The 27,054-nt window shown below is 40.0% G+C and overlaps 1 protein-coding gene across 1 annotated transcript in view; it reads right to left on the reverse strand.

Annotated features, from left to right (window-relative positions):
* Positions 1-857: 857 nt before the first annotated feature.
* The window catches only part of PIGK (phosphatidylinositol glycan anchor biosynthesis class K), a 98,635-nt gene continuing 72,438 nt past the window's right edge, over positions 858-27,054 (reverse strand). The window contains exon 11 of the mRNA XM_083510579.1: positions 858-2,268. Within this exon, the coding sequence (XP_083366705.1) occupies positions 2,152-2,268 (117 nt within the window). The 3' untranslated portion in view covers positions 858-2,151. The remainder of the gene's footprint in view (positions 2,269-27,054) is intronic.

Genomic DNA, 27,054 nt, shown 5'->3' on the forward strand with positions numbered 1-27,054 from the left:
GCCTCATAAAACAGCATTTAAAAGTAACAGTTTGTTTTTATCCTCACAGATTGCCCACTCACCTCTGTATGATGTTGAGTGGACTGAAGGACAATACAGTGGTACCTCGGGTTAAGAACTTAATTCGTTCTGGAGGTCCGTTCTTAACCTGAAACTGCTCTTAACCTGAGGTACCACTTTAGCTAATGGGGCCTCCCGCTGCCGCCGCGCTGCCACCACGCGATTTCTGTTCTCACCCTGAAGCAAAGTCCTTAACCCAAGGTAATATTTCTGGGTTAGCGGAGTCTGTAACCTGAAGCATCTGTAATCCGAGGTACCACTGTAAACATACACAGCTAACACCGTCATTGATAAAGTCTGTTTTGTATGTTTCCGTTTCATTCCACAGAACAGTATGCATACTTACCAAGATATTGTGCTTGTGGAACAGAAACTGCATCACGCTCACCTGAGAGAGATACTGTTGCTATGGCACTTCAGACTTAAAGGGATTCTTTTTTGTTCCACTTTATTTATTTATTATTTAGATTTATGCCCTGCATCTTCCTTCAGAGGAGCCCAGAGCAGCACGTTAACTATATGCAACTCCCAACTTCGTGAACAAAAAATACTGCAGTGATACAGATTGAATTCTATGTTTAGGGGGTGTCATCTTAGAGGGGAAAACATAATTTTTGCAAATTTCTTCAGTGAGCGGTCTTAAAAATATGTTTTTGGTTAAATCTGCTACTGAACAACATTTAGTTTGGTAAGTCTACGTTTGATGAAGAAGCCCATAAACTGTTTTCAGAAAACCAAATTACAATTTTACTTTCTGAAAAGGTTAGGTAATGCCAAACAAATAAATTAACTGAAAGGACTTGGCAATCATTTTTAATTATTTCTACGCAATTTTACATACATTTTACTTACTAAGCAAAACTAAATAATATTAAATTAACCCAAATATCTTTGGAATTCCCAAGTCATGTTACAACTTTTCAGCACTCCTCATTTTTGGAATTCAAAAGTTCAAAAATTCAACATGCTCTAATGTGGCAACCTTCCATATTGGAGCCACTCCATAAGAGGACATATTTAGTAACCAATAAATTTAATTGCATAATGCTTATTATGGTCCACCCCAAATCATTCTGCAGAAAGCCATTCTTCTTCCTTCTTTTGTTTTTTCTGTGAACAGATTTAATTCATGAAGAGCAGAACACAAAGAACAAATAAATAATACACCCGACAACAAAATGTATAGCTCAGTTTTCAAGTACATAGTCCTAATGGATTTTTTCCCCATGGATCTCGTTTTTAACAACTTTTCTTAACAAGATACTGAAGAACATAAAGTGATTTCAGAAAGTCAGACGGCATATCCTTCTGCTGAACACGAGGCAGTGCGTGGGTTCTCTCACCAAGCAGATCCAGGAAATACTTTCTTTGGGCCTTTTTTGTTTCCAATTCTAATCATTCTTGGAATCCAAGAAGCAAAACTGCCCTAGGTAAAAGGATTGATCTAAAGGGCTGTATTTAACAGAGTGAAATCAATATTTCCTACGGTATTTTTGTTTCTGTTGAGCAAGTGTTCAATATGTCACTGCAAAAGTCTGCAAAGTGACTTAAGTCTATATTGATAAAATGACATCTTAAATAAGGTTCTGCATATTGTCTAGACCTTCATTTCAGTGATGGGGGTAATGATTACATAAGAAGTAGCAGTAGTAGTAATAGTAGTAGAAGAAGAAGTAGAGAGAGAGAAAATAATCTTTTTACAACTTACAATTTGTTCTGCAGTGCACATGCAGGGCAATGCCACCCTGAATACTCCTTGTATGGTAGATGCAAATGCTATTCTCTCTGCAGCAAACTAAGATAAGATGAAGCCTGCTTTTACCTCTTTGGAGTGCCTTTACTCCTGTAAGTTAGGTTGCTCATTCATTTCAGTGGAGAAGGAGGGAAGGATTCTCACTGTGTCCTTGGAAGTTTTATAAAATGTGATTAAAATGGGTATTAAACAACTGCATTTAACAATACAAAACACAAAGTAAAAATGTGCAAGTATCATAACAAGTGGGGTGGTGGAGGAGAAGAACTTTCAGGTAGAAGACCTCATTTTTATTCAAGGATGCATTCAGAGCAAGACATCTTGATTGCTCTAAGGGTCTAAAAGATGTGTTTCATGTGTTTGATTCCGTAGGTTTTAAAGAAGACCATGATAATGAGCGCCCAGAGTCCTAAGATAAACCCTCCAGGAGGATGCCAGTCTTTCTGTTTTGGTTTCTGCGAAGCGAAAAGGAAAAAGGAAAGGAAAAAGTTAATATTCAATGTTCACTACCAGATAAGGGTTAAAAAGAAAAATCACAGGACTCTTTGGGTGATAACAGCACCAATGGAGGAATCTGCTCACAAAAGAAGAGGAAGCTCCCTGTCTGCCCTTGATATTCCCATCTCAGGTAGCCCCTAGTGCCCCCATCTATCTTAGAGGGTTGAGAGATGCCCCTGTACAAGACCGTTGTTGTGTGCTACAACAGACATCTCCTGTTGGATCAACAAAAATATTGATGAAATTCGCTGAAATGTGGCAATATATTACAGCCAGGTAGACCACGTTATAGTGCGATAAAGCAACCATTTTAGTTCTTTTTTTCGAGTGTCAAAGATACTGTGTGTGCATGTGTGCGCACGCACAAACACCTATTTTATTTGTAGAGGATTGTGCACTGAAATTTATACAGAGTAGAATGGAATGGTTAGTTTCCTTAGCTATGGACGAGTCTACAAATGTCAGGTACCACTACAATCTGGTTTGTCAGGTGAAGGGGAGGCGGCCAGAACCTTTTCAGAATGTTTATAGGAACATGATTCAATGAAATGATAGATTTTTAAATATATATATATATATATAAAATAAAAAGTATTTAAAGCAATGAATGATGCAGACAACTCTGTAGCTTATAGTAATGAGAAAACAGGCAACTGCAAATGAATGGCTAAGCAACGTCACAACACAACTCTCATTAACGATAAAATGGATGAAGCTCCAATCAGTCTCCCCAATAGTATTCACATGCACTTTCTCCCAAAATATCAAGCCAACACACACACACAGACAGCAAGTAACAGCTCCTACACCTCACACAAAAGAACCTTTCTGGTTTAAATTTTCCTAATTAACCCAGAACTTCATATGCATATTGCATTGCTCATTTCATCAATCTCTTTGTGCTATCAATCTTTCTTCACTTGGATCTCAGACAAATCCTTACCACAAAGTGGCACCTGACCCTCCTAGACAAATGACTTCAATTTGCAGGCAGTGACACTAAAAGCCTTTCTCGTCTATTTTGTATAGAACACGTAATTTAATTTCTTTAAAGAAATTTATTGGAATAAATATTTATAAGGTGACCCCGGTGGAAGGTTTTACATCTTGTCATACAACACACCAAAGCTGCCACCCCAACTGCCTTCCTGGGCTCTGAAATTCTAAGGGAGATCTGGCGAAAGGAATGCTTTTTATATTTGAATTCAAGAGCACATAAATAATCTGTTCAAAGCTGAACAGTGCAGCTTTGAAATGCACTGGATACATTATTGATATTTTTAAAAAGACGGCAAGGCAGCAAAAAGAAAAACAGCTGGAAGAGGTGAATGTGCTGCATTCTAAGAAATAAATATGACTTGACATTGGGGATTTAGAGATTTACAGAGTGAAAACTTCATGCAGGGCTGCACCCTAGCTACAGCAGTAGCAATGCAGTAGCAGAACGTATCTGGAGATCCACACAGGTTGTGATCAGGAAAACCATCCCACTTCAAGATTGTTGGTCAAGTGTGAACAGCAGTGGTAGACAGCACAGCATGTGAATGAACATGTTGGTGAGTATCTGTATTGCTATGTCCAGTTTAGTTCACATGCTCATCCCACCGGCCAATTGTTCCCTCCCATGTTCTGGTAATAGCATGACGAGTACAACAAGGACATCTGCTGCCAACAACAGGACAGCATTAACCTTTCAAATGGGTAACCTCATTGTCGTCATAAAATACAAGCGCCAATAGCCAAATGGGAGGTAATATGTTAGGGAAGGGGCACTGTGGTCATTTCCATCCTACCTATGCCTTTGGAGCCTGAGACAAGCTGTTGACCCTAGAACTTCTATTTTTCCTGGAGCATTACAACCCCTGCACCTGCAAGCTTCTGGTAACCTAGAATTTTGACCTACCCAAGTGGATGTTATTGAGCCTCATTCCATTGATATCCAACTCCTTCAATTCTGACATTTTCTACCACCTTGAACTCCTTAACTAACACATACAATTCCTTCATTTTCCGTTCTTAAACCCTGTGGTAGTTGACCCAGTCAATTTTAGCCCTCAAGAAGATTATTCATATTTGCTCCTTTGTAACATGGGCCTGTTGGCTTTGCAGTTTCCCCTTAAATCTTGCAACTCTGACTCCTGTGACGCTGAGCTTATAAACACTGAGCCTTTGCCACTGCTCTTTGAACTTCCAGTTATTATCCCTTTACCCTTTTGTACATTTCACCTGACCCCACTCGCATGGGGAGCACTTGCCGTTAACTGGGTCACAGAAACCCCACCATTCTTTGTTCCACTTGTTATTTGTTCCTAGCCACCTCCTTTAAGTTTCCTGCCAATTAAGAAGCAAAAGACAACACTACAGTATTTTTAGGAGCTCAAAGGTCCATGAATGCACAGAGTAAAGGCTGGTCCCCTGGTAAAAAGTCAGGAGCAACTGCTTTAAGTGCAAAGCACTTCACACCAAAAGCGATTTCACAGGCATCTGCACAACTGCATGGGAAAAGGTTGGTGGAAACTAAGATACACACGATGAGCCAGCAATCGCCTTTACAACTGGAGCTGCCAGGGAAAGTGCACCTGCTAACATGGAAGCAGCTGCTGGATTTTTACAAGCATATAGCCTAGCTGTAATTCGCTATACAGTCAGGTATTGACGCTCTTATTTAGAGAATTTCAGAAATGTGAATAAATTCCGCACCCCAAAATATATTTGCGTCATATTAGGACACATGCATCTCAATCTCGTTTGCATAGTGATTAATATGCAGGAGCTTATAACGTGGTGAGGCAGTGACGCACAACTGACCTCCAGTTTGTTGCATCGCTGGTGCTTACCATGAGGTAGAGGGACAAGGCAGGGAGGCATGGAGCACAGTGGTGGGTGTGCCAGATTGGCTTTGCCATTGTGTTTGCAACAGACTGGCCTCACTGCAGCCTCACCCCCTTTATGTAAGCAGCAGTGCAAGCAACCGGAGGTCAAGGCAGCAGTGGAGCCCCACAAAGCTGTCTGCTATTAGCAATATGCTCAGCATTGGGGAAAGGCCAAATTAAGGGAACTGCTAATGCAAAATGAAAAATAAAACAAAGCGTTCATTTAACATCTAAGCTGCACATAAACCTATTTTCTGATACTATGATTAGGATTTAGTAAATAAGACTTTTAAGTTTCCTAGTCCGTCCATCCCATAGTCCAAACTCAGCTATAAGTGATACTAGGTAAACAAGAGAATAATTTGGAAATAACTGGTAGCAGCAGAAGGAATAAGAAAAGCAGATGACTTCAATATATAAAGAGCTAAGTGATGCGGATCCTATCTGAGGAAATATAAAGGTGGGATTTTAACCTAGAGATAATACAACAAAAAGTGCCAAGCTGGCAGAGACTTGAGTATTTCTTGGAGTTATAATTAAGGCAGAGGAAGGCTATCAGATTTCCCTTTCTGCAATGAAGCCGCATTCTAGACTTTTATCCCATGAACTATTAAAATCCCTTTCTTTTATGTAACAATAATTGCCTAATTTGCCGAGGTCCCATCTTTCTTTCTTTCTTTCTTTCTTTCTTTCTTTCCAAGCAAGGCTATTTTGGCCTCAGTGCTAAAGCACAGTAACCAAACCCACACGTTTTCTTATAAAACATAAATGCCTCGTGGTGAACAAGATAAACAGAGGCATCCACGCCTCGGGACAAGCAGGCTCTATGACACCTGCTAAACTACATCCATGGCTGTTTTAATTCCAACTAATTCTCCACCTGGTAATTTCATTGGCATGGTACCCATGTTGCAACTTTACTGGAGCTTGTCTGCATTCTTTCCCTAGTTTTTGGATTTACACCACACATTAACCCCCTTGTAAATGCTCTCTTTTCCCCGTCATAATTGATGCTAACTGGTGAAAAGCATGCACAAAATGGCACGGTGAGTCATGAACAAATACATTTAGCAGCTTAAGGGCCGGGTATTATTAAATTGGAGGAGATTCTGAATTTAAAAGCTAGGTAGCTAGGCAACAGCTGGCTTCCAACTGTGAATAGTTTTCTGTCATACTCTTTATAGTTGGGATAGAATCATTACTCTGTGGAACTTCTAAACAGTTAACAGAATCCCGCTCTGCGTATTGTAATTAAGAAGAGGATAAAACGGAGTATTTTCAAATTGGATGGGTCTATAGGGATCCCTGTGGAAAATATCCAAGGTTTCCAGCGAGTGACTTTCATAAAGCGCAGCGCACATGTTGTTACTAGAGTAAAAATGCATTGCGTGAAAAGAATGATAAAGAAAATGTACTAGAGATAAAGCAACAATTAAGCATGCGAGTAGTTCATTTTTTTAAAATTTAAAAAATAGCAAAATCAGGATAAAAAGTTAAGATGACAGCTTTTTGCATACGAACTTCACAGGCAGAAAAGCCACTCTGCAGATTTAATAAGGTTCCAATATGGATTTTATTCACCTTGACTCAACAGAAATAAGACTGAAAACTGACTTCTGAAAATGGGCTTTAAAATTCTGTGCTGAAGGGTGGGTAAGTGCAATCAACCAAAAAGATCCATGCAGGGGCAGCACAATATAGGATGCAACAGTCGCAATTTATAAATATGTGTGGTACAATCTAGCCAAGGACATGACCCAACTCTCCAATGATGCTTGGTGTGGTGTAGAAACCTCTAGCTTTTGCGTGATTAGTATGCAGCCTATTATACAAAGTTAAGCATTAAAACTTAAAACCCACTTTGGTTATTGGCCCCAGTAACCTTTGCTCCTGGCTCTGCCCACCACTGGAATGGAGCCACCACTGCATTGTTCTAAATGCTTCTATACATTAATCCTTACAGCAACTCACTGTAAGGTAGGCTCACATTGTTACCCTAATGGTAGGAGGGTGAAAGGCAGAGGTAGCAGCTTGCCTCTAGCCAGTCTAGGTTGAAATTTTAATCAGAGATATCCTAGCTGACAGCTACACTCCCAGCCACTTCTGTACAGAAGCTCTCTCTCTCACTCTTGCTCAGAAGCCACCTTTGCCAGAGAAATCAGTGGGGCTTTCAATGTCAGGCCCACTATGCATAGACAAGGTTTCTCAAGTTCATTGCCTAAATTTTGTGACTGTCAAAGGGATGTTTACAACCTGAATGCCAGTCTTGATGACATTTTGGTTAATAAGCAGAAATGGAGGGATTAAACAAAAATGCTCCAAATTGTTTCATAGATTAACATGCATCTTTTATGCCGGAATTCTGTTAGGACTTTAATCGTACTGTGGATATGAAAGGGGATTAAGTTATTAGCAGATAGTTGGATTTATTAATATTTTTCCCTCGTGACCCAAAAATCCTACAAATTGTAAGCTTGCATATTTTAACATAATGAGTTAGTTCACATGTGTTACAGGGAGGTTTGTGGAGAGGGGGGTGTTTGTTTTGGTAATGTTAATGTATTGTTTGTTTTGTGAGGAGGGAGAATAAAGTAAAATTTCACAAATCTGTTGTCCAAACTATTGTTTTGTAACAACTATATGATATTCCACATAATAAAACAGCCAAATTTTAGGACAATTTAATGGAAATCCTTTGTGGAGAGGGGGGTGTTTGTTTTGGTAATGTTAATGTATTGTTTGTTTTGTGAGGAGGGAGAATAAAGCAAAATTTCACAAATCTGTTGTCCAAACTATTGTTTTGTAACAACTATATATGATATTCCACATAATAAAACAGCCAAATTTTAGGACAATTTAATGGAAATCCTTTTTGACTGAGGGGGAGTGTGCATTTGAATTGTGATATAGCTGGCTGAGTTGCCTACTTAATCTATTTAAAATGCAAAATTGTAACTAGAATTATTTTGCAATTAAAATACATACAAGTGAAAACGTAAGATAATTCACAACAGGTGAAGGAGACAGACTAGAGGGGAAATTCTGATCTTTCTTGTCTATTCTTTTCTCTACCTCCTGTGTGCCTTCTGGTATGTTTGCTGCAGAACTATTTGGGGTCTTATCTTTCTTTGGAGCCAACATGAACCAGGTACTCACCATATTTAAGTTTCCATCCCTGTTAAGCCTAGGAAACTCTCTGGTTATACCTGCCAGGTTCCCTATACTCCTGACGTCACCTCTTTGTCCTCCATACACTGCTACTCCTCATCCATTTCTCTAATATTCCTTATCAAGCCACTCCAATTCTAATTTGAGTACCTTGTCTAACTTTAAAACTACTACTACTATTACTTTGGGAAACACTGATCCAGCAAAAGTTTCTATAAAAGGGCCAATAAAATATAGAGATCAATGACACCTCTCCTACATGATATCTTACGCCCACCAAGGGGCTTGCGCTAACAGTAATTATGTCTCTTCGTGTCTGAAAGAAAAGTCATCTCAGGAGGACAATGTGGAATGTCTAGCAATTATGTACTCGATTCACTGTCTACTTAAGCAAATATAGTCCCCTCAGGATCAACAGAAAAGCACCAAGCAAAAAAACAGGGAAAAACCAAACGAAGTTAACATGGCATAAATCTGGGGACATTTATGCAATAAACAATGTTATTCTGCCTGTTCTACAACACAGACTCTCAACTGCACCCATCTCTATTCATTTCCTCATTCCTATTCATTCTGAAAACAGAAATAATTTGATGAAAACACCAGCCTTTCTGAATTATTTAGGAAAACAATGCTAGAGGAAGCAACCCTGGTGAGCAGCCTGCCAATATCTCTCTCCCTCTCTATTCATCAACTCTGTCAAGATGGGCCTGTGTGTCACATGACCACAGCCTTACAGGAGACCATAGAAGGATAAACAACAACAGGAAAGTTGCCAGCATACCATCTCATTAACATTACATGATGGTTAAAGTGTGATTAATGCGTGTATCTACTTGGAACTACTCTGCACTTCGATATAGTAAAATGCCAGAGCAGCAATTCTAATGATTTCTCAATTAAATAGGTAAAATATAACTCAAATATACGGCGACACACATGCACACACCCTATATGACAGCAGTACTCTCTCTCATCAATATAGGTCTGTAGGAAACAATTACATTTTACTGTTTTGTCCTGCCCTTGGGACAAATGAAGGCATTATAAACTAGAGAGCATAAGCAAAAGCAAAAACACCCCTCCCATGCCTCTACAAATTACTGTTTACACCAGCCTTCTCCAACTTGCTGTCCCCCAGATGTTTTGGGCCACAACTGTCATCAGTTCCAGCCAGAAAAGCCACTGGCCAGAGACAAAATGAGCTGTAGTCCGTAACATCTGGAGGGAACCAAGTTGGGGTCAGCCTGATTGACACAGAGCCATGAATGAGAAACAAAACGCTCTGAATACTAGATATTAAGAAGAAGAAAGAGGGGGTCGTTAACACCAGCATGGTTTGCCTGAGAAAGTATGTGGGCTCTTGTCTGAGAGAGAATACTGAATCCCGAGGACTTCCATGATACAGTGCGGGATTCTTGGACCTTGGGAACAATTCATCCATCAAGATGTCAAATCAGCTATACGCTAGCTATGTAATGAGGATCACACCAGCCATAAAGAAGCTTGGCACTTTTTGTTTGTTTACGGGATAAAGATAAAGAAAGAAGCCTAGTATGCAGATTCAGGATATATTTCTACATCTCAAGTTCCAAAACTGTTTTTGGAGAGGAATAGGAAAATATTCTTGCATTTACTACATGGGAAATTATGGCAGTCTTGAAAGTTACTGTTCCCCTGGAGCCTCCAAATTGCCTCCAGGCAAGACATTCATGTGTGCATTCAGTTGCACTGTAAATATAGAAACAACATGTGTAGTTCCTTCTCTGCCCATCCCCTTCGATATACAGTTACATGCACCACATGCAGAACACAGAACGCCTGGCTCTTGTGCCTCCTTCAAACGATGGATTTTAAACAAGCCATAGTTTCTCCAGATGTTAACTCCTATAGAGCAGGTGAGATTCCAGTTGCACTGAAGCTTCTGAGATGTAAGTCAGAAGAGGGCTGGACAACAATGGCTCGTTATGCCCTTCTTACCAAAGTGCTTCCAGTAGGTTAGGTTCTTTGAGGGCCAGCTCTGGTGCCAATTCCCCCTTCCACTCTGAATCCTTGGTCTCACCCCTCAAAGTAAGGGAAGTCAAACTCCAGCATCATGACACCAGCATGGCCAATGGTCAAGAATCATGGGGGTTGGAATTCAACAATATCTGGTTTAAACAAGAGACAGTTCCTTTAATTCAAATGTCATTGGGAAGTGTGGTTTGAAATTGGAGGCACTGATCTCCTCTGACATGCGAAAGATGGCAAGAGGGAAAGATGAGCCTGAGACTCATCCCATTATGTCCATATAGTAGTAAAATGTGGCTTCTCATTATGTCTGAATCAGGTCTGTATTAAAATCTGAATCTATAACATTAAGGGTCTGTTCTCCCAATGCTATTAACATGAGCCCCTAATTTATCTGGAATTCACTTTGTTCACATGTGAGTTTCTCTCAAATGCCTTTATTATTCTTTTTTTAAAGAGTGAAGAAAAACACTTAAAGAAAAAATATTTCCACAAATCATTTCTGTAGGGCTGAACAATTAACAGAAACTGCAAAGGGGAACTGCAGCAATGCAGGCGACAATCCCAGAACTAATAAATACTTTTTAAAAGGCACTCTGTGTTTAATTTGTGTACACCTCATACTGATATCTGTAAATAGATATAATTAACAATAGAATAAATCTGTTCTGCAGTATATTATTCTAAGCCATTAGGCAAATTTTCTCACCATGATATGAAAAATGTCAACTACTTAATTAGCACACCTACTTAGCCTGAAAACCCCGTAGTGCATTCAAACTAACATTTTTTGTCTGTGTGTGTTGGACTATGGGGAAAGAACAACATCAATTAAATTTGTTCTAGGAGAAAATATTTAAAAATGTCTGAATAGCTAAGAAAAAAATGTGAAATTATCACATCACGTTTGGCATTCTGTTGCTTAAGCAGGGGGAGGAAACAATTTCACCCTAGCTCATCACTGCCACATTTGGGGCAATTTTTAAAACATATCATATATCTCTAGTGTAGGATTCAAGGGTGTCAACAAAAGGAGGAAGTCAAATCTCTTTTTAGCTATGCAAATTTTATTTGATGGTGGGTCTAACTCCCTAAAATGTATTTGCATTTAGTATAATCCTTGTTCAGCAGAAATGTAAGTTAATGTGAAGAAAACGAAGTTTGGGAAAAGCCCGCTGGTAGCAAGGCTTTGCAGAACATAACAGCAGTGGCCTGAATTTTGAAAGAGAACAACAAGTCTAAAATTGCTTTCTAAGGATAACTTTTTAAAAAACACAACTTCAAACATTAGAAAAATAGTGTAGAATTTCTTATCAGGTGGATTTTTTTTTTTTAAATCTAATTTCCATTCATGGGAGAACACCAGCAGAAAAGCCAGCTAAAGTGCTCTAAGCTAATGTGATAGGTATCTTCAGCATTATTATTGGTGCCTAATGTTATTCCTGTGGCTTATGCTAGTGAGGTAAATCAGACCGACTGCTGGCTTTAACACTTCTGTACAGAGTACAGTATGCTGCTGACATACTAAATTCTCAGTATTAAATAAATTTTGAAATAGATTCCTGTGCCTTCAGCTACGCTAGGCATATATCTCTCCAATGCCATGCTTACAACAGCACATGGTATATTAAGAAGCTGTCAAAGCTATTAAGGTCATTAACACTGGCACATATATTTGAGTCTATTCCTATGCGATTTAGGAGGACATTATTTGCATACTATTATGCACCAGGAAACCTATTCCTCATATTCCCACAGGAAACAACTCGCTGGAGTGACCTAAATAGTATTCACTATTCTGATTCAAAATATGAAGAAACAGCAAATAAATGAGAAGCAATTCTGCAGACAGATGCAGAGACTTTGAGAACAGTTAAGCAAAAGCCTGAGCTAACAAATGACAAATGCAGATGAATGTGGACAAATGTAGCATAATGAGTCTCAGAGGAGCAAAGAATAAAGAGGGGAGGGAGGAAGTAAATTATACGCTTAACGGGAAAAATTCTACTATAGCAGACTATGCATAAAATACCTGCCAGGTATTGCACCAAAACACCTCAAGCCTGCTGTCATAGACCTATGCAGCTGTTTAAAATGTTCTTTAGTAGCCAGTGGTTTAAAGAATTGCTTTATACTGCTTCTAATGGTTTAGCTTTCTTGTTATATTGCTGAACACCTACCTGGTATTTTATAAATACTTAAACAAATAAATCAATAGCAAAGTCAAAGTAGATGCAGACCTAACTATTTCAGCAATCAGTATTACTCACAAGTCACTTCTCAACATCTCTAATAAGAAGGAAAAAGGGGTCTTAAAAAGAAAAAGCAGAAGGGGGAATTCTCAGAAACTCACATTAACTTTAGCTACACCTCATTGTGCTCTGAAGACATGACAGCACTAGCAGTTTCTTAGGCAATGCACAGTGATTCATTTTTACTTACAGAGATGCCAGAGCCCCAATCTGCCTGGAAGCTGCAGTTTGACGAAATGCTATGTTTCTAATCTGAGATGCATGTGAGCCAGCAGAGATTACCCGGTGCTGTGAAGAAAAGGCCTTCTGGACATACTTAGAGGCACTCTCTTTTTAAATTACTATTTTGCTTTTTTTTCCAGAGCCGTACTCTATCATTGCGGGGGTAGGGCAGTTTGCTCCAAAACTCAGTCTACAAGCTTTTAGAGCATGTAGGTTACTGCCAGAGATTTCTAGTGTACAAAGTTATTTCTCCATGAAACACTAAGTGCTGGAATATATATTAAATGCCACAGAATTATTATAGCATTACAGAACATCCTTACTGAATTGTAGGTGTCGACCATGGTGCAGTTCTGCCAATTTAAAATGGCAAGTGGCTGAGGCCAGAACCTTACATTGATGACAGAATGATAATCGCACCTACAAGGTCATTTAGTTGTAAAATTAATGACTATACACACACACACACACACACACACACACGAGTAATTACTATGCTTTAACTCCAATTTTATGGTAACATATAACAAAGTCTACTTAAGATTATTTCAAATGAGGTTTCCAGGAAACCTTATTTTTAATAGAATTTCCCAGACAGCAAGTATAGTGTATGCCGTTTTCTTGTAATGGAAAGTTTTTGGAAATTTGAATAGGGTTGGTTAAATAAAAGCTTTTAAAAGCTTGGCAATCTAGTCCCAACAGACTGGGGAGTTTGTGCTGAGTCTATGGCCTACTTCAAGGATGGATAAAAGAATGAGGAAAGAAAAACCACTCCTCGTGGGATACAGGAGAGGAAAATGAAGATCAAGTAGAAAAGCTTGGGAAGTAGAATCTTAAGAGATGTGACTTACAGGTGAACTAGATGTTCAACAGAAATGCTTGCAACTTTCTTTTCCCCTTTTCCCCATGAAAAGCCATTTATGAAAAATGTGAATTAATTTCTGATGTGTTTAACCCTTCCTCCCCCAGCTATTCAATATCTCCCTCCTCCTGGGTGGCGTCAGGGAGAGGGAGAGATTGTCAGCCATATTTGCTCCTCCAAAAAACAGAAAAAGAGGTTGTGGGGAATTGATTGGAAAACAGCTTCAGTCAGGAGAAAGTTACACACATTTGAATGGAAACGCCCAGTTTGGGTCTTATTCATAATAAAGAAAGCTGAGAGATAATCTGAAATGTAGAGAATAACATCAGTATAATCTAACAGCACTAGGCAGTAAGGTTGACACCTGATCTAGCTTTGAAAATCTTTGGAATATGTTGACAAGGTAAGGTAAAACATGCTTCTATAAGAAGTATCACCTCTCATTCTTGAAGAATGGTAGCAGCAAAAATTAGTTTAAATTAAGTTCATCTGCCTCAGCATCCTTCAAGGCAGCCTGGAAATTTTAGTTCCTAGAGTTCTAGAGAAACTTAACTGGTCATGGAACGAGGAGATCAGACAGACCAAACACCTTGCAAAAAAAAAAAAATGGAACTACCTGTACTCATTGAGAACGCTAGGCTCAGTAGCCAAAATCTTTTAAATGCATCAAACACTTGTGTATGCACCCTGGGATTCATATTTTAAGTGGGAAATGCAACAATCTAACTGTTACTACAAACTGTAACTTGCAAAAACAAATATCTTCCGTAGCAACAATAACATAGGAGCCCTCCCACACTGAGAGTAACAACTGGTGACTGACATTGATTGATGCCATATAGCACAAGCTACATTAGAGAGCTAGCTTGTCATCCTCAATGTACACTTGAATTTCTTTGGCACCAATGAAGACAACAGAACAAGAAGACCGACAACAATATAACCCGGGAGTGCATGACCTGCGGATGATGGATGAGGAATGCATCCAATGTTTCCTGCACTTGTGACCTCTCTAGGAAGCTGGAAAAGTCCAAGCAAAGTCATCCTATCTTACTTGAAAGATGCCCTGTTTTCAGCTCAAAACGCTAGAAATATATACCTCAAGCGCTGATCAATGCCATAAAGCAATGCGCTTAAGCATTTTCTTGCAGCTTGTCAATAGTACTGCAAATTATGTTTTATTTAAGAATCAGAGTGACTGCTGCCCTGAACTAGGGCAATTGAATACAACCCATTACAGACATTATGATGCATGAATAATTGTTCAGGGTTTGAACTACCCTGCCCATCTCTTAACAAGTCAAGAACCCTTTGTTGATATGCTAATCCACCTACCCTACTGTTAATCAAATGTACCTATTGTACACTTCTGGGGTGGGAATAGACAACCTGGAAAGTTTCAGTAACATAACTCAGTAGGAGCTTCTAAAAAGTTCTTCTAATTAAAGAGGAGAGGATCTTGAGATGAGAGATAAACATTAAGTGGCTACTCTGCTTGTGTGAGTTTTTGTTTGTCTTTGGGCTATAGAGAGAAGAGCACAAAGGCAGTGTACATCCCACCTCATGACACCCAGTTATTAGCCATCTCTCAAGCTACGCTTAGCAGAGCAAAGAGGAAACACTTTCTAGATATAAATGCTAAGCCTAGTTGAGCTTCTAGAAATAAACTTGAAGTCTGATTTGTTTGTAAAGGGAAGGCAGCAGGAGGGGGGGGGGCGTTTCTCAGTGAAGAACACTAACTTGGAATCACCACCAGTCTGGAATTTCCATTAAAAGTGGAAGTAGAAAATAAATCCCTTTCTACCACAACACTTAATGAAGAAATAATAACCAAAAGCAACCCTTATCCCCCAATGAAAGCATGAGATTCTGTTAATGGGTTATGTCACCTTTAGCTCTGCTACTAGTCATATAGTTACACCTGTAGGATTGGGTTGTAATAAATGTTAAATGTTAATGATCCTCAACGTGAGTGCTACACAGGGATATATTTATCTCTCTGAAACAAATGCTACTCGGAGATAATGAAATACATATTTTTATCATTTTTGATTCTTCAAAATATACTAGGAACAATATGATCAGAACTTCTGCTTGATTCTGCACACAGATATTGTCTCTCTAGCACCTCCCTTCTCTTTCTCTCACATGTAGTAGTAATTCCCTTTGATATTTTGTGCCCACAGAACTGACATGAATTGGCAGAACTTGGCATAATGATACTTGCTGCTCCTGGGCACATAAGTAGCTATTAGACTTCAATACGTTAGAGAGATGAGAAAAATAAAAGGCCCAACAATGCCAATATAAAAGAAAGCAATAAAACCAAAGTGCTCATCTCAGGACACAGAAGTAGGAACAAACGTATTTTATGAACAACACTGGGGCAATTGTTCATTTGTCTGCTTCTTTCCTCCTCGTTGTACTTTAAAATCTCAAGTAAACAAGCTATTTTCTTTTCTTAATTTTACCCTACAATAATAAAATCCAATAAAACCTAGAACAATTTGTACAACAACTGAAGATTAAGAATTTTTTTTAAAAAAAAACTTTCATATGTTGCCAAATTATCCTTGTATTTTCTTTCCCAGAATGAAAGCTCCAGGGGACTGTTTTGTCCCATGATTAGAAGTGAAATGGCTAAAGGAATTGTCATATGTTCTTTCCTCATTTACATAACTACACAATTTAATATATTCATTTATACTATTTGTATACCATTTGTCCATTCACCATGGCCTAGTTTGTACATAACAGTAAACCATGGTTTATTAAACCATGGCTAGCATTATGACTGAACCCTGCCCACAGCTTAACTGTTAACATACCACAATCTGAAATCATGGGTTGAATTATAAGCATGTGTTTGTTTTGTTTTAACCGTGGCTCGGCGTTGTGTATGAACCCTTTAACCATGGTTTGACTGGTGAATATCTGGGGTGGGGTGGTCAAACTATAAAGGCATGATACAAAAGCAAACAGAAAGCAAATTAAACATCAGAGAAACAACCCATCGCTTGTTTTGCCAATCTGCATAACAACTCAGAATTCATTAAACAGTGACTTGGCGTTTTATGTGGAAAAGGTCCTTTAATCTATGGTTCACAAAAGGGATAAAAACATCCACCATAATTTAGAATTAAATGGCTACCAGGTAAAATAATAATAATAATTTATTATTTATACCCCGCCCATCTGGCTGAGTTTTCCCAGCCACTCTGGGCGGCTCCCAATCAGTGTTAAAAACAGTACAGCGTTACATATTAAAAACTTCCCTGAACAGGGCTGCCTTAAGATGTCTTCTGAATGTCAGGTAATTATTTATCTCTTTGACATCTGATGGGAGGCCGTTCCACAGGGCGGGCGCCACTACCGAGAAGGCCCTCTGTTTGGTTCTCTGTAGCCTCACTTCTCGCAATGAGGGAACCGCCAGAAGGCCCTCGGCGCTGGATCTCAGTGTCCGGGCTGAATGATGGGGGTGGAGACGCTCCTTCAGATATACAGGACCAAGACCGTTTAGGGCTTTAAAGGTCAGCACCAACACTTTGAATCGTGCTCGGAAACGTACTGGGAGCCAATGCAGATCTCTCAGAACCGGTGTTATGTGGTACAGACTACCAACAGACAGCTAAAATTAAGGAGATGAAGAACATCTTATTTCACAAACCAAAAGCCCTCAGAAATAGCACCATCTTAGTCTCAAGACAGAAATCAGGATGATGGGAGCAAGTGCTCACAACTGAGTAGAGATGAGAAACCTATGGCTTTTCAGATTTTGGTAGACTATATCTCTCATCATCCCTGATCACTGGCTATACTAGCTATGGCTAATGGGAGCTGGAGTATAGCAACATCAGGGGACCACAGGTCACCCCACTGGAACAGAGAGTTCCATCACTTTATAACCTAGAAAGAGCTATGCATCAGCTGGATTTTATATTTTCAAATATGGAGTATTTATAATTTGCTCCTTCTTTCCTGAAACTCACACAGCACCTCGTTCAAATCTCTGCTACCTCATGCCACATTCCCTCTTATGCCTGTGACCAAATGTAAACCTCATGGCTTCATTATCAGCTGATTTTCTCCATTCCTGCTCTGTTTACCATCCAGTAATGAAGAGCTCTAGTGAAATCAAGCTTACACATGGATTTTGTGGCATTTTCATTGGCCTAATAAAGGTACTGCCCTAATATAGATTGTGGAACTTTTCCATAATCTTAGTGTCGCTGTGGAGAAGGCCCTATCTTCTACAGTTCAGACAGTGGAGAGACATGTAAAAGGGCCTCTGAAGATGATCCAATTAACTGGCTAGACTGAGATGGGTAAAGGTAGCTCTTGAGATGAAATGTCACTGAAACTCCTGTGCTATTTCCTAACAACATCTGATTTGCATGGTATACATCTCACAACAGTCTTTGCTGAATTCACAGGTGTGCATTATGAAAATGTAAACAGCAAGCAATGAGAACTGTAATTGAGGGCATTCTTTTCAGGATCAGAGCTTTTTGAAAGATGAAAGGGGCCTTGCAAAGTGGCAAGAGTTTGACAGAGGATCCATTCAAAAGCAGAATAATATAGAATACCACGAACTGAAGAAATTACCGTCCTAAAGGGTTCTAAAGATACACGAACTGAAGAAATTACCGTCCTAAAGGGGTCAGAAAGTGCATATCATGTGCTTTACAAGGGTCAAAACTGGATGTGAATGTTCAGAGCACACCTCAAAAAAATATCTGGGAAGAAAAGAGTTACATCCAGGGGCAGAAATGGTAATATAAACTAAGCTAATATGAACTAAGAAAGTAAAACAGAAACAGAAAGGGTGAGAGCTTGCTCCTAAAGCAAAATCTAAACAAGTACTGTAAGGGAGAATTGGCTCTCATCCAATATGGTTATGATTCACACTGGAGCAATCAAAAGTTCCTGAGGACAGATTAGATAATTTCATGAACAGAGGAAAAAATTCAGGGACAGTTCTTCAAGCAAGGACACCACCTTGAAACCGGGGAACCTATATGTGAGCCCTCAGCAATTCTGGCAGGCAATGTATTCTTTTCACTCAATAGTAACTCCGATCTTGTGTGAGTTTGCAAATTTGACACGACTAGACCAGTCACCTGAGTGGCTATTTCCACAAGCTACCCTTCAGGCATACAGATGGAGCCAACTCTTTGGAGAAAGGGAAGAAAACAAGATCAGCAGACAGAAGCTGAGAAAAGAGATGAAAGAACTGAGCGATGGAGCAGACACCTATTTGTCCAACTCCTTTCGGCCCAAGACTCCAGAGCAGCTCAGTCTTTGTACATTCAAGCCTGGGAGCTATGGTCAAATCTGACAGAGGCCTGCATTAATCCAGCCTGAGGCTCTGGAGCCAACCAAGCACCCCACAGGCCAGACAGGAGAGGCAACCAGACAGCAGAGGTAATCATGTGCTTAGATACAGTGTGCATAGCTACAGCTCCTTTTTACATTTCCTAATTACAGTAATTAAGATAGTTAATTATTACAGGATCAATTAATGAGGGGTCATTACCAAGAATGCAGTGTGTGTGGGCTGGGGAAACTTATCTCTTTCCTCTCCAGTGTGATCAGAAGTAAAATCACCCTATCCCCCCAACATGCAGCTACAACGCTTAGAGGGAAAAGTTCCCATTCGTGCCAACAGGAAGATTTTGTTCCAGCTACGTGGAGGGGGGAAGTTTTGAGTGAGCTGATTCCCAGGAAGGATTGCTCTACCATTTAGCTCCAATTAATGAAAGTAAAAAGAGAAAAGTGTTACGTGGCCTCTAGTTTGTGTGCAGGGGTGAATTAGAGCATGGGTGTAGCCAGGATTTTTGTTGGGGTGGCAGGAGTTTTGTGGGGGGCGGGCCAGAACTGATTTGATTGGTCAGTTAGTTAAGTATTTCTATTGTTTTACTTGATCTAGGAGGGGAAGCTGCCCCTCCCTGGCTACACCCATGAAACAGAGGGTGTGTGTGGAGTAGGTAAAGCAAAAGACCATGAGGAACATGGTCCTTGATCTTATGCACAGTCCCATAGTTGATTTATCTATGCCTGACCTTCATGTTAGCGAGTTCCTGGGGATGAAGAGAACTTTGCAACAATCTCTACCATCAGTGCAACCTCCCCTTTTAGTTTAGAACTCTTACTCTTTAAAAGTGTGATTATGTTGGGATACTCTTTTATGATTGCCCAGTACTTTTAAAATATGTTAAAATTACCCTTAATGCTTTATAAGAAATTCATTCCTTTTCTATAAACTTTGGGTACACATTTCTTGGGACCACACACACACACACACACACACACACCCCACTGCTTGATTTGTCTCCAGCTAAATATAGTTTCTAGGGGAGCATGTTTTCGAAACCCTGTTGGTGGCAGTTTCACATTGGTTCCCCTACCAGTCCCCATGTTAACAGAGGTAAATCTGTCAAGGGCAATGTATGACAAACCATGGTTTAGAGAGATAACAACAAGCCATTTGCTCATACATTCCTTCACCAAATCCACCCTCCATTTGTGTGAATCATCCAGTTCCTTAATGACTTCAAGGCCAGTATCAGGTTGAAGGAGGGAAGGGGTCTAGCAAGCTCCCTGCCTAGTCTTGGAGCTGCAAGGAAGCTTGACACTTCTCTTGTGATTAGCACCGCCTGTACCTAATGTTTTCCAGTGCCACCTGTCCCCCTGTAGGGTTACCAGGCCAAGCCACAAGGACAGGTAAGGAGTGCTAAGCAAAGCAGAGAAGCACCAAGCGGCTGAAGCCTCTATCTTTATGAGCTTAAAATGCCTCTGCCCTGCAATGTACCATATTTTTCGCACCATAGGACACACCAGACAATAGGACGCACTTTGTTTTAGAGGGGGGAGAACAAGAAAAAAAATTCTCCCCCTCTCTGCCCAGCACCCCTTCAGTGAAGCGGCAGGAGGCGCTGCACAGAGAGGGGGAGAACTTTCCCCCTCTTGTTTTCCCGCTCTAAAACAAGGTGCCGTTTAAGGTGCGTTCAGGCGGCTACCCTGGAAGCCTGGAGAGCGAGAGGGGTCGGTGTGCACTGACCCCTCTCACTCTCCAGGCTTCAGGTTCCTTTCGACCTGCTCTTTGGGGCTGGCGGGGGGAAGCCCCAAAGAGCAGGTCAGGGAGCAGCGGAAAGGCGCAGCGGAGAGGCTCCTGCCATAGCCGCGCGTCACCTCTCCAGCCGGGAGAGGGTCGTGGGGGGCTGCTTTAGCCCCGCGCGCACGCTCTCCCGGCTGGAGAGGTGACACGGGGCTGTAGAGGTTCCTGCCATAGCCGCGCGTCACCTCTCCAGCTGGGAGAGGGTCGCGGAGCTATGGCGTCTTCGCTCCATAGGAGGCACACACATTTCCCCTTCATTTTTGAAGGGGAAAAAGTGTGTCCTATAGAGCAAAAAATATGGTATTAGTGACTGCAACTACTTCTGTCAGTACTTTGATTGGAGTGCTGTGCAAAATTTTAATTACTTTTTTTTAAAAGCAAGGGGTGGTGGTGTTCAGGATCACCACTGCTGGGTTCTCCACAGCACATGAAACTCTTGGGAGAGATCAGCTGGGGATTTGGAGTAAAGTGTCACCAGCATGTTGGCAGAACTCAGCTCTATTTTTCCTAGTCACGTGAGGATTTGGAAAGGCTGAACCTTGTTTAATAATGGGCTGGATGGGGGTCAATAACTTGAAATCATTTATAAAAGGCAGCATTGCTCGGGGGGGGGGGGAGCAGGCTAACATTGTGCTGGCAAATATTTAGATGGCCTGTCAGCAGTTGTTACTTTAAAATCATGTCTAATGTAGAATAAGATTTCTCATTCACTGATGTTTGAATTCTTCAGGGGATTTTATCAGTTTTTCCAAAGCATTTTACCTCCAGGTTAACTGTTATAACCAAAGCGTATCAGTGCTTCCATCTAGCTGAAACCTGTACTGCTTTTGTTCACTCATTAAGCTCTGTGCATGCTTGATTAAAGTTTTAAACACCCTTAACTGATTTTATAAGAGAGGAATAAAAATCTATAGTGTGCTAATCACCATTTTATTTTCAACAAATTGAAGTGAAACGAACCTATTAATGTGTAAACAAATGTATTCTGACCCATCTGTGTCGGTGATTAACAAAGTGGGAAGAAAGTGTGACTATTCCCCACCCCACCCCCAGAAAAACCTAAAATCTTGATTCCCAATTCAGGCTTTGAAAGAGAGGCTGATTATCTTTAAGCCAAATTAACCTCTGTTAAGAAATGTCAAGATATAATTTCTTTTAGAAATCTGTTTCTGTTCTCTCTCTCTCTCCCCCCCCCTCTCCCCCCCAATCTCCCATTGTAAGTAAATTCAGTCATTGAGTTGTACCGCTGATGCAAGCTTCCCAGCAGACGAACCCAGCAAATGCTGACAAGGTTAAAGTGGCAAGTACTAATGCATTCATGCAAGGCTGATGGACATCACTTCCCATTCATGTGCTTCAGTCTTAGGAACAGATAGGTAGCGGTGTTGGTCTGCCATAGTCAAAATAAAAAAATTCCTTCCAGTAGCACCTTAAAGACCAACTAAGTTAGTTCTTGGTATGAGCTTTCGTGTGCATACACACTTCTTCAGATACACTGTTTCAGCATCAGGACATCATTTGAATGTAGACAGAGATGCACAATGATACGAAGATAAGTTTATACTCTAAAGCAGAATAGTAATATGCTTTACACTGAGAGCCTATACATGTCAATTCTGAAGCAAGCCCCATTTAGCAGGTAATTAGTTGCCGGTCTGAACCAAGAGGCAAAGGAAGAGGAGATCAAACACTGCTTCTCTGCATGGACCAAGGCTACAGCAGTGCTTCCCAGAAACACATTCCCTTATATGCTTATAGTGAATATATCACCCATTTTTGCTTAAGGGCTATCATCACCCTAATTACATTTTCCAAAATGGAAGCTATCTATAACCCCAAATATGCTGCCCTGAGACACCTGGGAAGAAGAGCAAGAAACAAATTTGATAGACAGATATGCCAGAATGTAGATCTGGATTGATCAACAATGAAGGTGTTGGGTGTACGTTGTTTGTTTGTATGTATGTATGTATGTATGTATAAATAAATAAATGTTGCCATTTATTCATGTCACTTATTTCAAAATCTGACATGGCTCTTGGAACTGAAGCTACCATAAACGTAAGAAAGCATTATTTGCTAAATGCTGGTCGGCCTTGTTCAAAGTATATTTAACGGTATTTGTCAACCAGAATTTCCCAAACATCAACTCCCATGTTACAGCAGAGAATTATTTATCAAGTTTTAAGCTGTTTTCCAAGGTCTGCAAGAAAAAGACTGTGAAAGGATTTTTGACTTAGGTCAAATGTTGTCCTATCTCTAGGCATTTGAACACTGACAGCTCACGCTCTATATATTAATTAATATTTTTTAATCTGCGGAAATTAGACTTGATTTATTGCTAACTTTGAGGAAATGACTCATCATTCCCTTCATTTCTGATGTTCAGGCTATGAGTGTCATTGCTAATATAGTCAAAACAGCCACAGAAATAAGTATCTGCCATTAAGATTTCCTGCTCTTTCATTATTATTATTTTAAAAAACTGCATAGCTTTATGTGTGCAAATCAGATCAGAACCATGGCCTTAGGAATTCAGTTTTTTCCCCATCCCTGGCTTTGTTTTCCTGGAAAAACTGTTGCCTGGGAGAGCAATCAGAAAACAGTGGCAGCAAAAAGTCTCCTTTTCCAGTGCCCCAGTACAACCAATGTCACTTGCTCACCCCATGACTGCTATTTGTTCAAAACAAGTTGCGGGGGGGGGGGTATATTCGGCCCTACATATGTTACTGAACTACAATAATTGGCCATGTTTGCTATGGTTGATGATGATAATGATAATGATAATGATAATGATAATGATAATAATAATAATAATAAATTATTATTTTTGCTTAAGAGCTATCATCACCCTAGTTACATTTTCCAAAATGGAAGCTATCTATAACCCCCAAATGTGCTGGGAGTTGTAGTTCTGCAACATCTGGAGGGTCATAGGTTCCCCACTCCAGATTTAAAAAGAAAACTAGAGGAGTTCCTATTAATGGACTTCCAATGACAATGAAGGGTTTAAAAATGGGGGAAGAAAGGGAGACATGGGCAAATCACTGCGGGATAAGAATGCACCACAGATTTGCCAAATAGATCTTTCAGTAACCCATCTACCGCAACCTGAACTCACTACCACAGAAAAAGGATTTTATACTGATACATGACTGCCATTTATTAGAGGTTTAAATTAAAATAAAATTAGTAGACCTGACACTGATTAAAACATTACCTTAATCAATAAAATTAATTCCTCCCAATTTCTAGTGATGTTATATTAGAAGGTCACAGATGTTATCAGATTCCGTTTAAGGAAAATACAATCCAACAGCTGAGCAAGGCCACTGACTTAATTACAGGTTCATTCTAAAGAATGTCCTCAAATGGAGTCTACCCAATATCAAGGTTACTGAGAAGAGATGTTTCAAAAATATCACCTGAACTGAACTCGCTACAGGCTTCCATCATACTACCGTGTTTACAAGAAGCAAAAAGTAAACAATATTTGTCTGGGAATTTGATGGGGGTTGTTTGTTGTTAAAAATGAAAAGTGAAAGCCAATAATAAAAAAATTTAAAATTTAAAATATTAATATCTGTCAGGGAACTGCCATCAGTACTGGAGGGGGAGAGCAAAAGTCAGAGGGATTCCAGAGAGCGTCTAGGGATCGGGAGGAGCAGCCCATCTTCTGGGGAAGAGAATCAGCGTAGCACCAGTGGAGAAGGGGGGCAGGTGGGGGAAAGTGGCGAGGCAGTCTCATGACTCCTTGTCTGGGACCAGCGGGGAGAGTAGGGTCCTCTGTTGCCCACGCCCTCCCTGCGCAGAAGGCTTCCGCGCAGAGAGGGTAGGCGGAGACTAGGCTTCAAAGAACTTCTTTGCTGGAAGAAGTTTAAGAAACACCCACTCACGGATTCTGCCAGCGATTGAGTCAGCCACGGGTGAGTGGCTGTCCGGACAGAAAAAGGTTCACTTTGGCAAGCCAACCAGGTGTTTGCACCCAGCCAGGGAGATAGGTACCTGCTTACGCACGAGCAACCCCTAGAACCATTACAATAACAAATTAAAATAAATTAAAATCAAGTATTAAAATATAGGGAAACTCTTCAAAATAAAATTATAGGAATTCTTGTTTCGTCAAAGACATACTTGCTATGGCTTAGAACTGGGTTTGGCCCCCAAAAGCTATTCTTTACTTGACAGAGGAAACCTTAAAAATAATGATCCATAATGGATTTTTACAACGAACAAACACAGTACAGATTTATTAGTAAAGTATGCTTGCTAATGATTTAACCATAGACCCAGCTGCAGTGTCACTTTCCAAGTGTTAAAATGTTATGACAAAAAGGGGCAATGTTCGGCCTAAACTGAAAAAGTGGTGATTTGGAGGCCACAATCCCACACAAAAGGTAAGCTCAGCAGTGCACTGGAAATGGGCTTCCGTTCAGTAATTTTGAGTTTATTTATTAGCTCTATGAACCAACCGTCGCCAGTAACCCCAGAGAGGTTTACACTGATAGAAATATGAAACAATATAATAAAAGATGAATCAAATACAGTAAGAGCAATTCCATAAGTGTAATACACAGAAAAGAGGAGGAAAGGAAGCACCAAATTGTTCATCAATGCTTTAAAAAAAGCTGGCTATAAGAAACCATCTAAAAATTATTCACCCCATCTTCAAAATCCTGCTAGAAGGATGCATTGACCTGCTTCCTAAAAAAGTAAAATGAAGAGGCAGACAAATCTCAGCATGGATGGATTCCACAGTTGTGGAGCCACCATGAACCTCACCATGAATTAACCCGGCACAATTTCAACCAGCAGCTATTTTATAAAGGTTTCCTTTTATAATATTTAGCTTTGTATTAGTTTTATATTGGACTGGGCTAAAATACCCAAGCAAGAAGGTCAAATTAGACAATTTTGCCAAGACAATTTTGTAATCTGAGTAAGGGTTTGCTCGAGGAAATGGTCAAAATGCATGAAAACCACGTTTCTGATTCTGTTCAGTGAAGTATTTCATTGCAATATGGCACAAAGCAGCCAAACGAACCCACCGGGGCTGTATTACTTTCTTTGTGCTGTAAAAATATTACTGTGACATTTCATCTGGTCAACCATCTTAAAGGTTAATTCTGTTTCCTGTATCAGATATTCCTTTAGGTGAACTGTTCTGTGCAGTTCCTATTTACCTATTCCAAACAATCCTCAAACTGTTTCATTGCTCACTCTCACTGTTAAGAACATATTGACTTACTGCCTGCTCTGCTGTTTAATTCATTTATGCCGAGAGTCAGGCATGAAGACAGAATTTTAAATGTGACATTTGCAGGCTGCTGGGTCATTTGAAGCTCTGACAACACCAAGGGAGTTCCTGACATACAAACTGGTCCTGATTTCCAATCTTCCATGTTCTGAACACATCAGATATTCTTCCCGGAGGTGCAGATTTCAGCCTAAAGTTTTAAATTTCCTTTGGGTTTAACATCTTGCAGAAAAGGCCTGTACACTTGAAAGTTTTAAAATAAAGCCCTTGTTTCCTTTAAGCTAAAGCTGGCATTGCCTCCAGCGAGCAAATTCAACGGCAGGAAGCCACTTTGATTGACAAAGATATTTGGAAACAGACTTACAATAATAATTAATACCCAGAGGAAATTCTAAGCAACTTTGACGCTTGGTGGACTTCCATTTTTTTTCCCTGTTGATCTATCCATGTTCAAAGACAGCTGCATCTGAAAGCCACAGCTGTAGATAATGGGCCATTTAGATGGCAGCAGAGGTATCTGGCCTAGCTGGGTAGCAGTTAACTGTGGTAGCAACTAGGATGAAATAACTATATGCAAGACACTCCTTTTTTACAGTGACAGCAACTGAACTGAGAGCAAATTAAAAGTACTCAAGTTGGAGACTTACTCAATCTAAGTTCAGAGACCATTTTCCTGTTAAGTCTTGGTAACAGCAAAGAGTACAGATGTACATTGCCTTGAGTAAGCAAGTCAGCATGATGCAAACCTTTCTTAATAGAACAGATCACAAAAACCAGTAGTTCAAGTTTCCAACACAAGCTGGAGTCTACAGGGTACGGATTGCTTAGCCTCTTCTGCTGTGCTCTGAATAGTAAATTGCTATCTAAATAGAAATATATGCTCTTGTACAATTAAATATTAAATGGAATATAAACTAGTAAGATTACCAAAAGTGTTTTATTGCCAAAACTAAATACCTTATGTATTCTTGAGTATTAACAA

The sequence above is a fragment of the Podarcis liolepis genome (assembly GCF_965112155.1).
Source record: "Podarcis liolepis genome assembly, chromosome: 6".
Taxonomy (NCBI): Eukaryota; Metazoa; Chordata; class Lepidosauria; order Squamata; family Lacertidae; genus Podarcis; species Podarcis liolepis.